Source organism: Hemitrygon akajei, chromosome 2 (assembly GCF_048418815.1).
Source record: "Hemitrygon akajei chromosome 2, sHemAka1.3, whole genome shotgun sequence".
Classification (NCBI taxonomy): domain Eukaryota; kingdom Metazoa; phylum Chordata; class Chondrichthyes; order Myliobatiformes; family Dasyatidae; genus Hemitrygon; species Hemitrygon akajei.
The window spans coordinates 2,051,590-2,072,181 of record NC_133125.1 but is presented as its reverse complement, the minus strand read 5'-3'; the positions used below and the strand labels follow the sequence as shown (position 1 = coordinate 2,072,181).

The window sequence follows — 20,592 nt, the reverse complement described above, 5'->3', positions numbered from 1 at the left end:
TAGGATGCAGAAGTGGGCTGAGAAGTGGCAGATGGAGTTCAACCCGGAGAAGTGTGAGGTGGTACACTTTGGAAGGACAAACTCCAAGGCAGAGTACAAAGTAAATGGCAGGATACTTGGCAGTGTGGATGAGCAGAGGGATCTGGGGGTAAATGTCCACAGATCCCTGAAAGTTGCCTCACAGGTAGATAGGGTAGTTAAGAAAGCTTATGGGGTGTTAGCTTTCATAAGTCAAGGGATAGAGTTTAAGAGATGCGATGTAATGATGCAGCTCTATAAAACTCTAGTTAGGCCACACTTGGAGTACTGTGTCCAGTTCTAGTCGCCTCAGTATAGGAAGGATGTGGAAGCATTGGAAAGGGTACAGAGGAGATTTACCAGGATGCTGCCTGGTTTAGAGAGTATGGATTATGATCAGAGATTAAGGGAGCTAGGGCTTTACTCTTTGGAGAGAAGGAGGATGAGAGGAGACATGATAGAGGTGTACAAGATATTAAGAGGAATAGACAGAGTGGACAGCCAGCACCTCTTCCCCAGGACACCACTGCTCAGTACAAGAGGATATGGCTTTAAGGTAAGGGGAGGGAAGTTCAAGGGGGATATTAGAGGAAGGTTTTTCACTCAGAGAGTAGTTGGTGCATGGAATGCACTGCCTGAGTCAGTGGTGGAGGCAGATACACTAGCGAAGTTTAAGAGACTACTAGACAGGTATATGGGGGAATTTAAGGTGGGGGGTTATATGGGAGGCAGGGTTTGAGGGTTGGCACAACACTGTGGGCCAAAGGGCCTGTAATGTGCTGTACTATTCTATGTTCTATGTTTGTGTAGTGTTCACCCTCCAGCAAAAAGGTCAGTTCCTTTAAGCCGTTTTATTTCCTTCGTCGTGAATCCTTTGGACAAGGCATTGCTTGGCTGTAGGATCGGCAGATCATCGTTACTTCAAAGAAATCAGTTTTTATACGGTCTCTCCTTACTGACTGTATAAATCACTTGGACTTCGAATTTACCACTTTAAGACTGTGTTCGAATTTACCACTTTAAGAACTATTCCAGAGTTCGGCTGTTTGTTAAATTGCCATATAGCAGTTAACTTCCAATTAAGTTAGTCGTTTGTTTACGTTTCAGTTCTGTTGAGCAGAGTTTAATAAATGTTTATGTTTGTTTATAAAACCTGACTCAATTCAATATTCATTGCTGCTGATCACGTAACACCCATCCACGCAGACTGGCCTCATCCTGACACAAGAGGCAGTCATGGGCTAAAATGTTGGAACTGGAATGTGAATCGGAATCAAGATGTTTGGCCACCAGGAAGTCCCGCTTGTGGCGGATGCTGTGGTGATGCTCAATGAAGCGGTTCCCTCAACTTACCACAGGTCTCACCAATGCAGAGGCCACCAGCACATCTGAAGCACCAGAAACAATAGATAATCCCATCAGATTCACAGGGGAAGTGGAAAGACTGTTTCAGGCTCTGAATGGAGGCGAGGAAGGTGGTGTGCATGCAGGTGAAGCACTTAGGCCACTTGCAGGGATAAGTTCCGGTTGGGAGATTAGTGGAGAGGGACTAATGGACAAGGGAATCACAGAAGAAGCGATACCTGCAGAAAGTGCTGGAGGAGGGGGGGTGGAGTAACGACATGCCTAGTAATAGGCTCCCTCTGGAAACAGCAGAGGTTGCAGAGGATAATGTGCTGGATGTAGAGGGTATGACAGCAACGTGGCATTGACTAACTTGTGTTTTGTGTTGTTAATATTTGAATCATAGAAAACTACAGCACAGAGACAAGCCCTTTGGCCCATCTCGTCCTAGCTGAACTGCCACTCCCGTCAACCTGCACCCGGACCATAGCCTTCCACACCCCTCCCAGCCAGTACCCATCCAAACTTCTCTTAAACGTTGAAATCAAAATTGCATCCACCACTAACACTGGCAGCTTGTTCCACACTTTCACCACCCTCCAACTGAAGAAGTTTCTCCTCATCTTCCCCTTAAACCTTCCAACTTTCACCCTTAACCCATGACATCTTGTTGTAGTCTCGCCCAACCTCAGTGGAAAAAGCCTGCTTGTATTTAATTACTAATTTTGTGAAGTGGAGATTTTTCATCATGTGGAGGAGAAAATTAAAACAGGCTTTATTATTTAAAGAGCAATGCTCTAGATGAGCTGCCTGCATGACTCTGAATTAATTCTTTGGATAATGGCAAAAGAAAATTCAAGGTAATGAAACTAGCATATTCAATAACAAGCATCTTAGACCACTGCCAGAGATCACCATCATTAAATATTGATAAGTAGCAATGTGTCTTAATTTAATGACCTGTCAGCCTTCTTTCAGGATATTTCTATATCCAGCAGTCACAGATAAAAGGACAAATCCCCAGCAGGTTCCAAATTTGACTGACAGTCATTAATACAATCAAAGAAAAAACTGAAAATATACATCATTGCTCTTTCAAAGAGTCATACCGGGAGTGTACCTTACAATTATGAGCAACAAAATATTATGCAGAGATAAAGAGGTAAAATAGAAAAGATCAGTCAGAAAAACACTGTTGCTTCAAGTTGTTTTGGGTAGGAGTGAAAGAAGTTATTGTTCTCTATCTGGAAGTGGTAAATATTTTAAACTGTATTATTCTTTCATGTCTTTCCTATCATTAAGACTTTACTATTTGAAATCGTTTTTTGATTTGATCCTCTTTCTTGACCATGCCAATTGTGAGAACTCATATTACAAAGCAAGGCTCTTTATTACAAGGTTGTCGTTTCAATATATAATGCCTATAATTCAAACAAGATATAGCACAATTAAGATGTAAAGAACAAGAGACCCAAATTTAAGAGTGACCATTGATGTGGAACAAAATTAAACACTTAGTACAGTAACAAAAAATAAGGAAAACAATTCAGGTAACCATTTCACTTCAATTTCCTGAAAACATTCTGAAGACTGTTCCTTACTCCACAGATATACATACACCAATTCTTTAACATGGTCTCCAAAAATTTAGATTATAACTATAAAGTAATTCTTACATCTAACAATTTAACTTGCAATCACTGATAGCACATTTATTGCCTGAAAACATTCACAAAGACAACTAACCGGCTTTTTTTCAGTCTGATGCTAACAACGGCCTTTATTAAGGAACAATGAATTAAATAAACACAAACTAGAAGATATAAAAGTATAAGGAGGTAATTTTTTTTTAAAAAAGAGTCAGAGTGGTACAACATAGATAAAGGCCATTTTAGACAATAGACAATAGGTGCGAGAGTAGGCCATTCGGCCCTTCGAGCCAACACCGCCATTCACTGTGATCATGGCTGATTTTTCACAATCCGTACCCTGTTCTTGCCTTCTCCCCATATCCCTTGACTCTATCTTTAAGAGCTCTATTTAACTCTTTCTTGAAAGCATCCACAGAATTGGCCTCTACTGCCTCCTGAGGCAGAGCATTCCACAGATCCACAACTCTCTGGGTGAAAAAGTTTTTTTTCAACTCCATTCTAAATGGCCTACCCCTTATTCTTAAACTGTGGCCTCTGGTTCTGAACTTCCCCCAACATCGAGAACATGTTTCCTGCCTCTAGCGTGTCCAATCCCTTAATAATCTTATATGTATCTTATATTTTGCCCAATGAGTTTACGGTGACCACGGTGTCACCCTAGCTAGCCCCAATTTCCTGCACATATCACCAGGCTCCGCCTATCCATGCTCCTATCCAGCTGCTTCTTAAATGATACCTGCTTCAAATACGTCCTCTGGCAGCTTGTTCCATAAACTCACCACCTCCTGCATGTAAAAGGTTAAGACAAGGTTGGATAGATTTTTGCATAGTAAGGGAATTAAGGGTTATGGGGAAAAGACATTAGGTTGAAATGAGTCCATGGTCAGATCAGCCAAGATCTTATTGAATGGAGAAACACAGATGGCTCTTATTTCTTATGTTTTTATGTAAAAAGCTGCCCATCAAGTCCCTTTTAAATGTTCTCGCTCTTATTCTAAATTGATACCCTCTAGATTTGGACTTCCCTACCCTGGGGAAAAGTAAGGACTCTCACTATCTGGGACATGTTCACTTCTTGGTATTACCATCCGGATGGAGGTACAGGACCCTGAAGACCCACAGTCAACAATTCAGAAACTGCTTCTTCCCTTTCAGCATCAAATTTCTGAAAATTCAATGAACACTACTTCATTATTCCTTTTATTTGCAGTATTTCTTTGCACCATACTGCTGCAAAACAAATTTCATGCCATGTATGACTGATAATAAACCTAACTCTGACTATGCATATCATTTTAAACATTTATTTAAGACCACCCCTCATTCTCAGACATTCCAAGCAATGAAGATCCAGCCTGGCCAATCTCTCCCTATAACTCAGGCTCTCTAATCCTGCAGGTCAATGTTCTGTGGTCACAGTGTTATCTTAACCTTGCTTAACTATACCAAAATCAATCCCTTGATTTACTTTGAAAGTTTCTTGGCTACCCCTTGTTCACTGCTGGCTTTCTAGTTGTTAACATAAGGCCATAAGACACAGGAGCAGAATCAGGCCATTCAGCCTATTGGGCCTACTTCACAGACATATTCTCTGAAACTGTCCCTGTCATTTTGTTCCTGCTGCTGAAATCCCAGCATAGCCTGCACCGCACTCTCCAGCCTCCTATTGCTGATCACAGCCCCAATTATGGTTCATTTCATTTTCTCCTGATTAGTTCCCAGCATCAACCACATGGAATTAGAAACAGAATGTAATGGTTGACAAAGAAAGGAAAGCAGAAGCAGAACTGATGTAAGATATGAAATGGAGACATACACCTGAACACAAGCAGCATCAAGCTGACAATCTCATATGAGATTCGCAATCACTCAAGCAATCAAACGTATAACTGAAGAAATAAATCTAAAAGTCCATCTCACTATTGGTAAAATATATTTCACTCCTCCATTAAGAACTAGCATTAAAAATCAGAAAACAAACCTATAACTTAGCAGCCTTAAGTCCAAAGATATAACTCAACTGAAACGTGTAGCAGCAAATATCAAACTGTGTTGTGCATTATATTATTGTACATACAATGGATTTTCTGAATCACAGAAACATGCTCATTAATTTGCAAGGACACAATTAATCACAAACATACCTGCCATGCTAACAGTTGGTCAGGCTCAAGTTCTGTAGCTTTTTTATATGCAGTCTTTGCTTGTTCGGGCTGATCCAACTCTGTTGCAGCAACTCCGATAAAAACCCAAGCATTGTAGTTATTTTTGTCTTGTTTCAAAACAGCCTGAACAATTAGAAAACAACCATTCAACTATGTGAGAATTAATCCCGATAGAATTTCTGAGTCAGATTAAGTCAGATAATGTTAGAGGACCAATAAAACAAATATAAAGTTTGCAGTTTTTAAAGTGAATCCACAAGTTATACTGTATAACCAATTAACTATTTGATATCCAATAGATTTGAATTCAGGCTCGGTTAATCTGACAAAATGCCAAATTGAATGCCAAGCCACATGTGACATACAATGTTTACAATCTCAAGTGTTTATAGTCTAGGTATGAAATATTAATCTTAATTAAATGCAAAGGAAATGAAAAATATTTATATTTGAAGTGCATCTGGAGCAGAGTAGATAAAACCTTATTCTGTCTTTAACTTTATCAGAATAACTTGGAACCATTACATGGCAATATTAAGCATACAGATGCACCTGCACTCAATTTTCAGTGGTGAAAAGAAAATTAAGAAATAAAATCTCTTTAAACAAGTGAAAGCAACAACTAGGAAATCAGCATGTCCAGAAATCAATAATTAGTTCAGAAATAATTAGTTCAAGCTTTCTTCCAATCCTTTTATTGAAAGGGATGTATTTACAGAACAGAACTGTCTGCTCAAAGCTGGTGTCCATGAGACTCTATGGACCACCAACAACAGAAATGGACACTTCTACAATCTAACATCATGACCTGGCATCACTTTACCCTATCATTCAAGCCTGGTTTAATAGTGAACTCCATATAATTTCATCATATGGTCTCATGACGTATGAAGTGCAATAGTGTAATACTGTTTAAATTTAACTTGTATCATGTATGCACCTTATTATTTGTTGATTTTCCTGTGGTAATATTACTTTGTGTTATGTGTGTGAATTATATGAACTGCGTTGTGCACCTTGGTCCAGAGAAAAATTGCTTCATTTAGCAGTATGTGTGTATAGCTGAGTGACAATAAACTGAACTTGAACAAGGAGTACAGAAGAACTTGCCAAAAGTTTTACAGCTGTGCCTGAAACAGAAGTGTGAAGATATAAACCAGAAACACTGACTAAATAAAAAACAGCACCCAAGGAACCAGGAGTCTAACAAAAAGGAATGAAAAAATTTTGATTTAGTAAAAAAATTTAATTAATTGCACTGAAATCCCATAAATCACTGGCAACTTAGAATTAGGATCCTAGACAACTAAAAGAAAGTCTTTGACATAGTTCAAGTTCAAATTTATTGCCATCTGACTGTACGTATATGCACCCAAACGAAACAGGCCATGCTCACTTATCGCTACTTCCATCAGGAAGCCTCAAGACTCACACCCTTTGGTTCAACCAGGTTCAGGAACAATCATTACTCATCAACCATCAGGCCCTTGAACCAAAGGGGATAACTTCACTCAACTTCACTGAACTGTTTCCACAACCTACAGACTCATTTTCAAAGGCTCTTTACCTCATGTTCTCCATATATAGTGCCTATTTATTTTTTATTAATATTTTTCTCTTTTGTATTTGCAGTTTGTTGCTCTTTGCACATTGATTGTTCGTCCATCGTGTTGGGTGCAGTCCTTCATTGATACTATTGTGTTTCTTGGACATACTGTGTACGCCTGCAAGAAAATGAATCTCGAAGTTGTACATGGTAACAAATATGTACTTTAATAATAAACTTAATGTCATCTTTGAACAATGTTCTTACAGACCACAGTGCACCCTCAATACATATATCACACACAGCACATTAAACAAATATTACTATAAGTTAATAAAATATAATTTAAAATGTATGTGGTGAAGTGCCACACAGGTAAACAGTGTGCTATACTAATGATGAGACCTGTATGGTAGCAGGGTATTCATTACTCTCAAAGCCTGAGGGAAAAGCTGTTACCGAGTCCTGATGCTCCTGTATCTCCTTCCTGGTGGTAGTGGGTCAAAGAGATTGTGATATCACAAACACAAGAAAATCTGCAGATTCTGGAAATCCAAAGCAACTCACACAAAATGCTGGAGGAACTCAGCAGGTCCGGCAGCATCTATAGGAAAGAGTAAACAGTTGAAATTTCGGGCCAAGACCCTTCTTCAGGACTGAAAAGGAAGGGGAGAACTCAGAGTAAGACAGTGGGAGAGGGGTGAAGTAAAGAGCTGGGAAGTTGATTGTTGAAAGAGATAAAGGGGTGAAGAAGGGGAAGTTCAATAGGAGAGGACAGAATACCATGGAAGAAAGGGAAGGGGGATGAGCAATAGAGAGAGGTGATGGCCAGGTAAGGAGAAAAGGTAAGAGAGGGAAACAGGAATGGGGAATGGTGAAGGAGAGGAGCAGGGAAACCATTACTGGAAGTTCAAGAAAGAGATGTTCATGCCACCAGGTTGGATGCTGCTCAGATGGAATATAAGGTGTTGCGCCTCCAATCTAGTCTGGTCTCATCACGGCACTAGAGGAGGCTAGTAGAAGTGAAATGGGTGGCCATCAGGAGATCCCACTTCTTTGGCAGATGGAGTGTAGGTGCTTGGCGAAGCAGACTCCCAAACTACACTGGGTCTCGACGATATACAGGACACTACGCTGGGAGCACCGGATATAGTAAATGACCACAATAGACTTGCAGGTGAAGTGTCGCCTCACCTGGAAGGACTGTTTAAGGTAGTGAGGGAGGAGGTATAGAGCAAGGGTGGCACTTGTTCTGCTTGCAAGGATAAGTATCAGGAGGGAAATCAGTGGGGAGGGATGAGTGGATAAGGGAGCCACATAGGGAGCGATCCCTGCAGCAAAGTGGGGGGTTGGGGAGGAAAATAGGGACAGGTGCTTCACGGTGGGTCCCATTGGAGATGGCAAAAGTTACGGAGAATTATGTACTGGACGCAGAGTCTAGTGGGGTGGCAGGTGAGGACAAGAGGAATCCTGTCCGTTGTGTGGTGACGAGAGGATGGGGTGATGGCAGATGCGCACAAAATGAAAGAGACACAGATGAGTGCTGCGTTGATGGTGGAGGAAGGGAAGCCCCTTTCTTTGAAGGAGGAGGACATTTCACTTGTTGGAATGAAAAGCCTCATCCTGAGAGCAACTGTGGCAGAGACAGAGGAACAGAGAAGGGGATGGCATTTTTTACAGAGGAGTGGGAAGATGTATCGTCCAGATAGCTGCAAGAGTCAGTGGGTTTATAATAGTAGACATGGAGACAGAGAGATAAAGAAAGGGGAGAGCAGTGTCAAAAATGGACCAAGCATATTTGAGGGCAGGGTGGAAGTTGGAGGCAAAGTTGCTGAAATCAATGAGCTCAGCATGGATGCAGAAGCAGCACCAAGGCATTTGATGTAATGTAGGAAAAGTTGGGGAGCATTGCCAGTGTAGGCTTAGAACGTGGACTTGTCCACATATCTGATGAAAAGGCAGGCATGGCTGGGACCCATGCAAGTGCCCAGGGCTACACCTTTGGTTTGAAAAAAACGGGAGGAGCTGAAGGAGGAATTATAGAGGATGCACAACAGACTCAACCAGTTCCTGTTCTCCACCACTCCTCTCCATCTGGCAGAATGGATCTTCACCTCAATGATTTCTCCTGTTTACTGGTGAGACCCGACCTAAATTGAGAGACCACTTCACTGAGCACTTTCATTCCATCCGCCACAAGAAGTGGGAACTCCTGGTGCCCACCATTTCAATTCTACTTACCATTTCCATTCCGACACGTCAGTCCTTGGCCTCCTCTACTATCATGATGAGGCCACACTCAGGCTGGAGGATCAACACTTTATATTCTGTCTGGGTAGCCTCCAGCCTGAAGGCATTGATGTTTCAAATTTCCAGCAATGCTCCTCCCCTTTGACTCCTTCACCATTCTCCAATCTCTTTTCCCTCTCTCACCTTATCTCTTTACCTGCCCAACACCTCCCTCTGGTGCTCCTCCTCTTCTCTTTCTTCTGTCCTCTCCTATCAGACTCTCCCTTCTCTAGCTTTTATCCCTTTCACCAACTAACTTCCCAGCTCTTTACTCCACCCCCTTCCCCTCTTCCTGTTTCACCTATCATCTGCCACTTAGTACTTCTTCCTCCCCCCCCCACCATCTTACACTGACTTCCCCAGTTCTTTTCCAGTCCTGAAGAAGGGTCTCAGCCTGAAACATCGACTGTTTACTCTTTTCCATAGATGTTGCCTAGCCTTCTGAGTTCCTCCCACATTCTGTGTGTGGTGTCAAAGAGATAGTGGGATGAGTGGTCAAGATCTTTAACAATGCTTCAACGCTTCATCTGTAAATGTCTCAAATGGGAGTGGGTGGAAGACCCCAGTGACCTTCTTCATGGTTTTACTCTCCTCTGTAGAGCCTTCCAGTCAATTACCTTGCAGGTTCTGTACCACACAATGATGCAGCCAGACATGACACTCTCAACTGTGCTCTGTAGAAAGCTGTTAGTACGGGGACGGGGAATCTTTCACACATCAATTTCTTCAGAAAGTGTAGACACTGCTGTGCCTTCTCGACTATTGAGAAGTTGTGGGTCCAGGTTTGATCATCTGTTACGTGCGCTCCAAGGAACTTCGTGCTCTTTATTCTCTTCACAACAGAGTCATTGATGTGCAATGGAGAATGGTCGGCCTGCAGTCCAAATCATCTCTTTTGTCTTGTCCACATTGACACCCCAGTTGTTGTTCTCAGACCATTTGACAAGCCCCTCTACCTCCTCTCTGTATGCAGACTCATCAATGATGCTGATGAGGCCAACCACTGTTATATCATCAGCGAACTTGATGATGCGATTTGAGCCAGATCTGGCAGTACAGTCATCAGTCAGCAGCGTGAACAGCAGCAATCTGAGCACAAAGCACAGGGGAGCCCCAGTGCTCAGCATGATGGAGCTTAAGATATTGCTGCCAACTCTGACTGACTAGGGTTTTTTCTGTCAAGAAATCCAAGATCCAGTTACAGAGAAGTCAAAGAATAATGGATACATGGATTAACATTCTACAGGTTATGGAACAGTTCTTGTAAATATGACTTGTGACGGCATCTGAACCACAGATGCTCTACTTTACTGTCCAACTACCTGATTCAGCTTTGTGAGATGAAAACATTGGAATTCAATTCTTTGTACAACTCTAAATACTGGCATACAGAAGCAATATTCAAATGGAAATCAAGAACACACACTAGAAGTTTCTCACGATACCTTGCAATGTTTCAGTGCCTCCTTATACTCTTTATTTCTAATAGCTTCTCTTGCATTTTTCAAAATGGATTTTATTTCTTTACTGGACATTGTCCTGCAAATGAAAAATAAAATTAGAACACAATTAATACAGACTTCACAAAAGTGTCTATATTTCAATTTCAAGGCTGTATTTAGTTTTAACAACATGACTATTGTCAAAATGGTCATCCAGAGAAATAAGACGACACGGCTGGTATGAATACAGCACAGCATAAGCCCTTAGGGCCACACAATGTTACACCAACTTTTTAACCTACTGTAAGATCCGTCTAACCCTTACCTCCTACATAACTCTCCATTTTTCTATCGTCTATGTGTCTAATGTGTCTATGTTGCAACACTGAGCGTCATAGGAAGTCAATCTTGCCTGTGGCCATCAAACTTTACAACTCCTCCCTCGGAGTGTCAGACAGCCTGAGCCAATAGGCTGGTCCTGGACTAATTTCCACTTGGCATTATTTACTTATTATTATTTAATTATTTATGGTTTTATATTTCTACACTATTCTTGGTTGGTGCGACTAACGAAACCCAATTTCCCTCGGGATCAATAAAGTATGTCTGTCTGTCTGTCTAAGAGTGTCTTAATATATGTGACTCTAACACTACCCTGGCAGAGCCTTCCATTTACCCACCATACAAAAACCTTAACTCTGACATCCTTCTGGTAGAGATTGAGACATAGGAACAGAATTAGGCCATTCAGCCCATCGAGCCTGCTCCAACATTCTACCATGGCTGATTTATTATCCCTCTTAACCCCATTCTCCTGCCTTTTCTCCATTAAATTTGATTACCCAACTAATCAAGAACCTATCAGCCTCCACTTTAAATATACCCACTTGGCTCCATAGCCATTTGTGGCAATAAATTCCACAGATTCACTACCTTCTGGCTGAAGAAATTCCTCCTTACCTCTGTTCTAAATGGACATCCCTCAATTCTGAGGCTGTTCTCTCTGGTCACCCACTATAGGAAACATATGCTTCATAACCAACCTATATAGGCCTTTCAATATTCAATAGGTATCAGTGAGATCCCCCCCTCATTCCAGTGAGTACAGGCCCACAGTCATCAAACACTTCTCATACATTAATCCTTTCATTCCAGAATCATTCTTATGATCATCCTCTGAACTCTACCCTCAATAAATCCATAATAGCTATACTAGAATCAATAACTTCACCTAATTGAGTGTTCAGTGTACAAAAGATAATAAACTGTGCAAATACAGAAAGAAAAGTAATAATAAATAAATAAGCAATAAATATTGAGAACATGGTATGAAGAGTCCCTGAATGTGAGCCCATGGTTTATGGGAACAGTTCAGTGAAAGGGCAAGTGAAGTTAAGGGAAGTTGAGTGATGTTATACCCTTTGGTTCAAGAACCTGATGGCTGAGGGATAATAATTGTTCCTGAACCTGGTGGTGTGAGCCCTGAGGTTCCTGTACCACCTTCTTGATGACAGCAGCAAGAAGTGACCATAGTCTGGATGGTGAGGGTCCCTGATAAAGGATGGAGCTTCCCTGCAACACCATTTCATGTAAATGTGCTCAATGGTGGGGAGGGCGTTACCCATGGTGGACCGGGCCGTATCCACTACCTTTTGTAGGATTTTCTAATCAACGGCATTCGTGCTTCTATACCAGGCTATGATGTAACCAGTCAATATACTCTCCACCACACATCTATAGAAGTTTGTCAAAATATTTGATCTGATGGAATTTTCTCAAATTTCTAAGGAAGTAGAGGCATTGCCATGCTTTCTTCATAATTGCACATACATGCTGGGCCCCAGACAGGTCATCCAATATAATACCGAGGAATTTAAAGTTGATGACCCTTTCCACCTATGCTCCTCCGATAAGGACTGGCTCATGGACCTCTGATTTCCTTCTCCTGAAGCCAATAATCAGCCTCTTGGTCTTGCGGACAGTGAGTGAGAGGGATGTTGTTGCTGTGGCACCGGTCATCTAGATTTTCATGCTCCCTTCTGTGTGCTAATTCATCACCATCTGTGATTCGGCCTACAAGAGTGATGTCATCAGCAAACCAATACGGTATTGGAGCTATGCTTAGCTATGCAGTCATAAGTGTAAACGAGCAGAGCAGGGGGGCAAGCACAAAGCCTTGCGGTGCACCTGTGCTGATGGAGATTGGGGAGGAGTGCAAACTGACTTGGGTCTGTAAGTGAGAAAATCCAGAATCCAATTGCACAAGGAGGCATTGAGGCCAAGGTCTTGAAACTTATTGATTAATTTTGAGGTGATGATGGTACTGAATGCCAAGCTGCCGTCGATACAGACCATCCTGATGTAAGCATCTTTGCTATCCAGATGTTCCAGGGTTCAGTGAAGAGCCAACGAGATGGCCTCTACTGTGGGCCTGTTGTCCCATTTGCTTCATGTTGTTACTGGCTCTTTTCTAGCTGGTGATGCATTGGGCAGTTTTGACTACTATTGTTTAACCTTCCTGACTGCTGCAATGCAGTTTCCCCACCATGCAGTGATGCATCTTGTCAGGATGCTTTCTACTGCACATCTGTAAAATGACATTAAGTATAAATGAAACTGTTCAAAAATTTGGAACTGTTCATAGGTTCTAGTGTTGTGCTACTGATGTAACGAGGGGTGCGAGTTCTACCAAAGTCGATTACCATTTATTTTGCATTGTTGACATTGACGAAGAGATTATTTACCTGGCACCAGGCAGCAAGCCCCTCCATCTTCTAACTGTAGGCTGTCTCATTGTTGTGCTGATGAGCACTAACACTGCCATGTCATCAGCGAACTTGACAATGTAATTGCTTGGGGTGTTTGGCTGTGTAGTCACATGTGAGTAGGGTGTACAGCAATGGGTTCAGCACACATCACTGAATTTGAATTGACTTTATTTCTTACATCCTTCATATATATGAGAAGTAAAAATCTTTACGGTACATTTCCATCCAAATGTGCAATGTACTATCATAGTAATTTATAATAAATAGAACAGTTAATAGAGTATACTCAAATCAGCGTAAGTTCGTCAGTCTGATACGGAGCCTGGTGGTCCTGGCATTTATGCTGTGGTACTGTTTCCTGGATGGTCGCAGCTGGAATAGATTGTGATTGGGATGACTTGGGTCCCCAATGATCATACGGGCCCTTTTTACACACCTGTCCTTGTAAATGTCCTGAATCATGGGAAGTTCACAACTACAGATGTGCTGGGCTGTCCGCACCACTCTCTGCAGAGTCCTGCAATTAAGAGAGGTACAATTCCCATACCAGGCAGTGTTGCAGCCAGTCAGGATGCTCTAAATTGTGCCTCTGTAGAAAATTGTTAGGATTTGGGGGCCCATACCAAAATTCCTCAACCGTCAAGATGAAAGAGGTGCTGTTGTACCTTTTTCACCACACAGCTGGTGTGTACACACAAGGTCCTCGGTGATATGAATGCCGAGGAACTTAAAGCTGTTTACCCTCTCAACCCCACATCCATTGATGTCAATAGGGGTTAGCCCATGGATACAAGTGTATCCATGTGTAAGGATAATGTGGAGGGAGAAGTAGTTGTGCATTCTGACTACCTGAGGTCTGCTGGTTAGGAAATTCAACACCAAGTGGCATGGTGGTGTATTTTGACCAAGGAGTAGGAGTTTGTTCACTAAGATCTATGGGACAATAGTGCTGAATGCCAAACTGAAATCCACAAACAGCACTGTGACACATATTTGCAAGAAAAAGTTTATGAATCCTTTGCAATTACTTGGTTTTCTGCATTAATTACTCATAAAATGTGGTCTGATCTTCATCTAGGTCAAAATAAATTTGCCTAAACTAATAACACATAAACAATTGTTTAATCATTCACGGTCCAGGCTGGAAAATGTATATGAACCCCCAGATTTAATAACTGGTAGAATCTCCTTTAGCAGCAATAACATTCAAAAAACGTTTCCTGTAGCTGTTGATCAGACTTGCACAACAGTGAGGAGGAATTTTAGTCCATTCCTCCACACAAAACTGTTTCAGTTCATCAATATTTCTGGGATACCTTGCATGAACAACCCTTTTAAGGTCATGCCACAGCATCTCAATTGGGTTAAGGTCTGGACTCTGACTTGGCCATCCCAAACCACGAATTTTCTTCGTTTTACACAACTGTGTTGTTGATTTATTCTTGTGTTTCGGATTATTGTCTTGATGTATCATCCAACTTCTATTAAACTTCAAGTGACAGACCACAACCATCCAGGCATTCTCCTGTAAAATGTCTTGATACAATTTTGAATTCATTGTTCTCTCAAGCTGTCCAGGCCCTGAGGCAGCAAAGCAGCTCAAAACCATGATGCTCCTTCCACCATGCTTCACAGTTGGGATGAGGTTTTGGTGTGAGTGTGCAGTGCCCTTTTCCCTCCAAACATAGCGATCTGGATTTCTGCCAAAAAATTCAACTTTTGTCTCAGCTATCCACAGAACATTGTCCCAGAAGCATTGTGGAACATTCAGGTGGTCTTTTCCAAACTTGAGATGTGTGTGTAGTTTTTTTTGGACAGCAGTGGTCTCTACCATGGTGTATTTTCATGAACACCATTCTTGATCAATGTTTTTTCTTATACAGGGCATATGGACAGTGGCTTCAGCAAGTTCAAGAGATTTCTGCAGGTCTTTTGCTGTCACCCTTGGGTTCTTTTTCACATCTTTCAGCATTGCAGGTTGTGCTTTTGGCATGATCTTTGCAGGATGCCCACTCCGAGGAAGAGTAGCAACAGTATTGTATTTCCTCCATTTGTAGACAAATTTCTCTTACTGTGGACTGATGAACACTCAGGTATCTAGAAATGCTTTTGTAGCCTTTTCCAGCTTTATAAATCTCTACAATTCTTCTTCTAAGGTCCTCTGAAAGTCGTTTTGATCGAGGCATGGTGCACATACACAGATATTTCTTGAGATGAGCAGGCTCTGTCAGTAACATGACTTTGTGTCTTTTTTATAGGGCAGGCCACCTCTACAATCCACACCTCCAATCTCATCTCATTATTTCTCCTCATTTGGAGCGAAGGGGGATGATTGGAGTGAAGGAGGATGAGAGGTGACCTGATAGAGGTGTACAAGATGATGAGAGGCATTGATAGTGTGGATAGTCAGAGGCTTTTTCCCAGGGCTGAAATGGTTGCCACAAGAGGACACAGGCTTAAGGTGCTGGGGAGTTGGTACAGAGGAGATGTCAGGGGTAGCATGGAATGGGCTGCCGGCAACGGTGGTGGAGGCGGATACGATAGGGTCTTTTAAGAGGCTTTTAGATAGGTACATGGAGCTTAGTAAAATAGAGAGCTGTAGGTAAGACTAGTAATTTCTAAGTAGGAAGTAGTTCCGCACAGCTTTGTGGGCCGAAGGGCCTGTATTGTGCTGTAGATTTTCTATGGTTCTATGTTTCTATTAATTGGAACATCTGACTCCAAATAGCTTTTGTAGAAGGCATCACCCCAGAGGTTCACATACTTTTCGAACCTAGATTGTGATTGTTTAAGTGATGTACTCAGTAGTGACGAGAAGTACAATTGTCTGCGTGTTATTAGTTTAAGCAGATTGTTTTGGTCTATTACTGTGACTTAGCTGAACATCAGACGACATTTTATGAGTAAAAAATTCAGAAACCCAGGAAATTGCAAAGGATTCACAGACTATTTCTTGCAGCAGTTGACATCCTTGTTTTTTAAGTGTGTCAGGACCAGGTGAATGACAGATGCTATGACAACTATTGTAGAACAGTTCTGCCAGTGAGCATATCGGGGCTGCACTGCAGCGCAGTGGTTAGCATAACGATTTATAGTACAGGCGACTCAGGTTCAAAGCTTGCCACTGCCTGTAAGGAGTTTGTACATTCTCCCCATGACTGCATGGGTTTCCTCCAGGTGCTCCAGTTTCTTCCCACAGTCTAAAGATGTACCAATTAGTAGGTTAATTGGTTATTGTAAAATGTCCCTTGATTAACAAAGAAACATAGAAAACCTACAGCACAATACTGGCCCTTCGGCCCACAAAGCTGTGCCGAACATGTCCTTACATGCGCAGCTGCTTTGAGCGTCCTATGGACTCGGACCCCAAGACCCCTCTGATCCTCCACACTACCAAGAGTCTTACCATTAATACTATATTCTGCCATCATATTTGACCTACCAAAATGAACCACTTCACACTTATCTGGGTTGAACTCCATCTGCCACTTCTCAGCCCAATTTTGCATCCTATCAATGTCCCACTGCAACCTCTGACAGCCCTCCACACTATCCACAACACCTCCAACCTTTTGTGTCATCAGCAAACTTACTAACCCATCCCTCCACTTCCTCATCCAGGTCATTTATAAAAAACAAGAGTAAGGGTCCCAGAACAGATCCCTGAGGCGCACCACTGGTCACAGACCTCCATGCAGAATATGATCTGTCTACAACCACTCTTTGCCTTCTGAGGGCAAGCCAGTTCCGGATCGCATGCCTCCTTGCTTTCTCATAATAAGCCTTTCATGGGGTACCTTATCAAATCCTTGCTGAAATCCATATACACTACATCTACTGCTCTTCCTTCATCAATGTGTTTAGTCACGTCCTCAAAAAATTCAATCAGGCTCGTAAGGCACGACCTGCCCTTGACAAAGCCATGCTGACTACTACTAATCATATTATACCTCTCCAAATGTTCATAAATCCTGCCCCTCAGGATCTTCACCATCAACTTACCAACCACTGAGGTAAAACTCACTGGTCTATAATTTCCTGGGCTATCTCTACCCCCTTTCTTGAATAAAGGAACCCTCCAATCCTCTGGAACCTCTCCCGTACCCATTGATGATGCAAAGATCATCACCAGAGGCTCAGCAATCTCCTCCCTGGCCTCCCACAGCAGCCTTGGGTACATCTCATCTGGTCCTGGCGACTTATCCAACTTGATACTTTCCAAAAGCTCCAGCACATCCTCTTTCTTAATATCTACATGCTCAAGCTTTTTAGTCTGCTGAAAGTCATCACTACAATCACTAAGATCCTTTTCCATAGTGAATACTGAAGTATTCATTAAGCACCTCTGCTATTTCCTCCAGTTCCATACCACTTTCCCACTGTCACACTTGATAGGTCCTATTCTTTCACGTCTTATCCTCTTGCTCTTTCGTAAGCTTTTATTTTCTTCTTGACTAGATTTACTACAGCCTTTGTACACCACGGTTCCTGTACCCTACCATAACTTCCCTGTCTCATTGGAAAGTACCTATGCAGAACTCCACACAAATATCCCCTGAATTTTTAAACAACACACACAAAATGCTAGTGGAACACAGCAGGCTAGGCTGCATCTATAAGGAGAAGCACTGTCGACGTTTTGGGCCAAGACCACATTTCCCCCTCCCCCTACTACTTTCAAATCTCTTACTATCTTTCCTTTCAGTTAGTCCTGACGAAGGGTATCGGCCCAAAACGTCGACAGTGCTTCTCCCTATAGATGCTGTCTGGCCTGCTGTGCTCCACCAGCATTTTGTGTGTGTTGCTTGAATTTCCAGCATCTGCAGATTTCCTCGTGTTTCCCCTGAATATTTGCCACATTTCTTCCATACTTTTCCCTGAGAACATCTGTTTCCAATTTAAGCCTCCAATAGCCTCATAATTCCCCTTACTCCAATTAAATGCTTTACTAACTTGTCTGTTCCTATCTCTCTCCAATGCTATTGTAAAGGAGATAGAATTATGATCACTAACGCCAGAATGCTCTCCCACTGAAAGATCTGTTATTTGACCAGGTTCATTTCCCAATATCAAATCAAGTACATACAGTCTCTCCTCTTGTAGGCTTATCTACATATTGTGTCAAGAAACCTTCCTGAACACACCTAACAAACTCCACCCCATCTAAACCCCTTGCTCTAGGTAGATGCCAATCGATATTTGGGAAATTAAGATCTCCCATCACGACAACTATGTTATTATTACACCTTTCCAGGATCTGCTTCCCTATCTGCTCTTCGATATCCCTGTTCTATTGGGCGGCCTATAAAAAACACCCAGTAAAGTTATTGACCCCTTCCTGTTCCTAACCTCCACCCACAGAGACTCCGTAGAGAATCCCTCCATGACGTCCACCTTTACTGCAGCCATGACACTATCTCTGATCAACAGTGCCACACCCACCTCTTTTGCCTCCCTCCCTGTCCTTTCTGAAACATCTAATGCCTGGCACTTGAAATAATCATTCCTGTCCCTGAGCCATCCAAGTCTCTGTAATGGCCACCACGTCATACCTCCAAGTACTGATCCACGCTCAATGCTCATCCGCTTTGTTCACAATGCTCCTTGCGTTAAAATAGACACATCTCAAACTGTCTGTCTGAGCGCGTCCCTTCTCTATCACCTGCCTATCCTCCCTCTCGTACTGTCTACAAGCTTTCTTTATTTGTGAGCCAACCGCCTCTTCCCCAGTCTCTTCAGTTCGGTTCCCACCCCCCAACAATTCTAGTTGCATCTGCCCCAAAAGAGGTCACAATGATCCAGAAGTCTGAATCCCTACCCCCTGCTCCAATTCCTCAGACACGCATTTATCCTCCACCTCATTCTATTCCTATACTCACTGTCGTGTGACACAGGCAGTAATCCTGAGATTACTACCTCTGCGGTCCTGCTTCTCAACTTCCTTCCTAACTCCCTGTAGTCTTTTTTCAGGACCTCTTCCCTTTTCCTATCTATGTCATTGGTACCAATATGTACCACGACCTCTGGCTGTTCTCCCTCCCACCGCAGGATATCATGGACGCGATCCGAAACATCCCGGACCCTGGGAGGAAAACTACCATCCGAGTTTCTTTCCTGCGTCCACAGAATCGCTTGTCTGACCTCCTAACTATAGAGTCCCCTATCACTACTGCCTTCCCATTCCCTTCCCTACCCTTCTGAGCCACAGTGCCAGACTCTGCACTTCCTCCAGGTACGCTGTTCCCCCCCAACAGTACTCAAACAGGAGTACTTATTGTCAAGGGGTACAGCCACTCTCTAGAACCTGACTCTTCCCCTTCCCCCTCCTGACTGTGACCCACCTGTCTGTCTTCCGTGGCCCTGGTGTGATTAGGCTGGGATTAAATCAGGGGTTTGCTGAGCAATGCGGCTCAAAGGGCTGGAAGGACCAATTCTGCACTGTATCTCCATAAATAAATAAACAAATGCTGGCAAGTGTCCAATGAGGCAGGAATGCAGTTTTTGATATGTGCTGCTGCCAGCCATTCAAAGTAGTTCCTGATAATGGCCTTCAACACCATCTCTAGTGGTCGTTTAGCTTTGAAGGTGTAAGAGTTCTTTGGTATAGGGATGATGGTGGTTGATTCGAAGCATGTGGGGACAGCAGCCTGGATGAATGAAGTGTTAAAGATGTCTATGAGCTGATGTGCACACTCCCTGAGTACTCAGCCTGGGATGTTGTTCTCTCATATTAAATTCCTTCTTCAGCCCTTTACTTCTTCTACCAATCCCTCCCAGCTCTCACTCATCCTCACCCAACTACATTCCCCTGCCAGCATGTCACTTTAACCCCTCTCTACCTTCCCGTCCCAGCTTATCACTTCACCCCTTCCTCTCCCACCCACTCACCTTCCCCCTCACCTTCACTTGCCAGTTTGTCCTCCTTCCTCTCCTCCTACCTTCTTATTCAGGCTTCTACCACCTTCCTTTCCAGTCCTGAGGAAGGATCTCAGTCTAAAATGCCAACTCCTTATTCCTCTCCATAGATGCTGCCTGACCTGCTGAGTTCCTCCAGCATTTTGCTTGTGTAGCCTACTCCTCTTCTTAATTTCCTTACAGAGTATTGCAAACAATGCCTCATCGCTGCCCTCTTCTTTAGCTACTTACTTCAGCTCCTCAGTTACAAACTGTCCTGCTACCAACATTCATCGGAGGGGTAGGTGGGGGCGGGTACAAGAATTGAATTGACTTTATTTCTTAAATCCTTCACATACCTGAGTAGTAAAAATCTTTATGCTGCGTCTCCATCTAAATGTGTAACGTGCAATCGTAGTAACTTATAATAAATAGAACAGTCAATGTAACATAGAAATACACTCAAATCAGTGT

At 42.6% G+C, this 20,592-nt stretch overlaps 1 protein-coding gene across 1 annotated transcript in view; it reads right to left on the bottom strand.

Moving 5' to 3' along the window:
* Positions 1-20,592, bottom strand: part of skic3 (SKI3 subunit of superkiller complex) — a 183,377-nt gene that overhangs the window by 162,066 nt on the left and 719 nt on the right. Inside the window, exons 2-3 of the mRNA XM_073066275.1 lie at positions 10,460-10,553; positions 5,159-5,302 (exon numbers count right to left, since the gene is read on the bottom strand). Of these exons, the coding sequence (XP_072922376.1) occupies positions 5,159-5,302; positions 10,460-10,549 (234 nt within the window). The 5' untranslated portion in view covers positions 10,550-10,553. The remainder of the gene's footprint in view (positions 1-5,158; positions 5,303-10,459; positions 10,554-20,592) is intronic.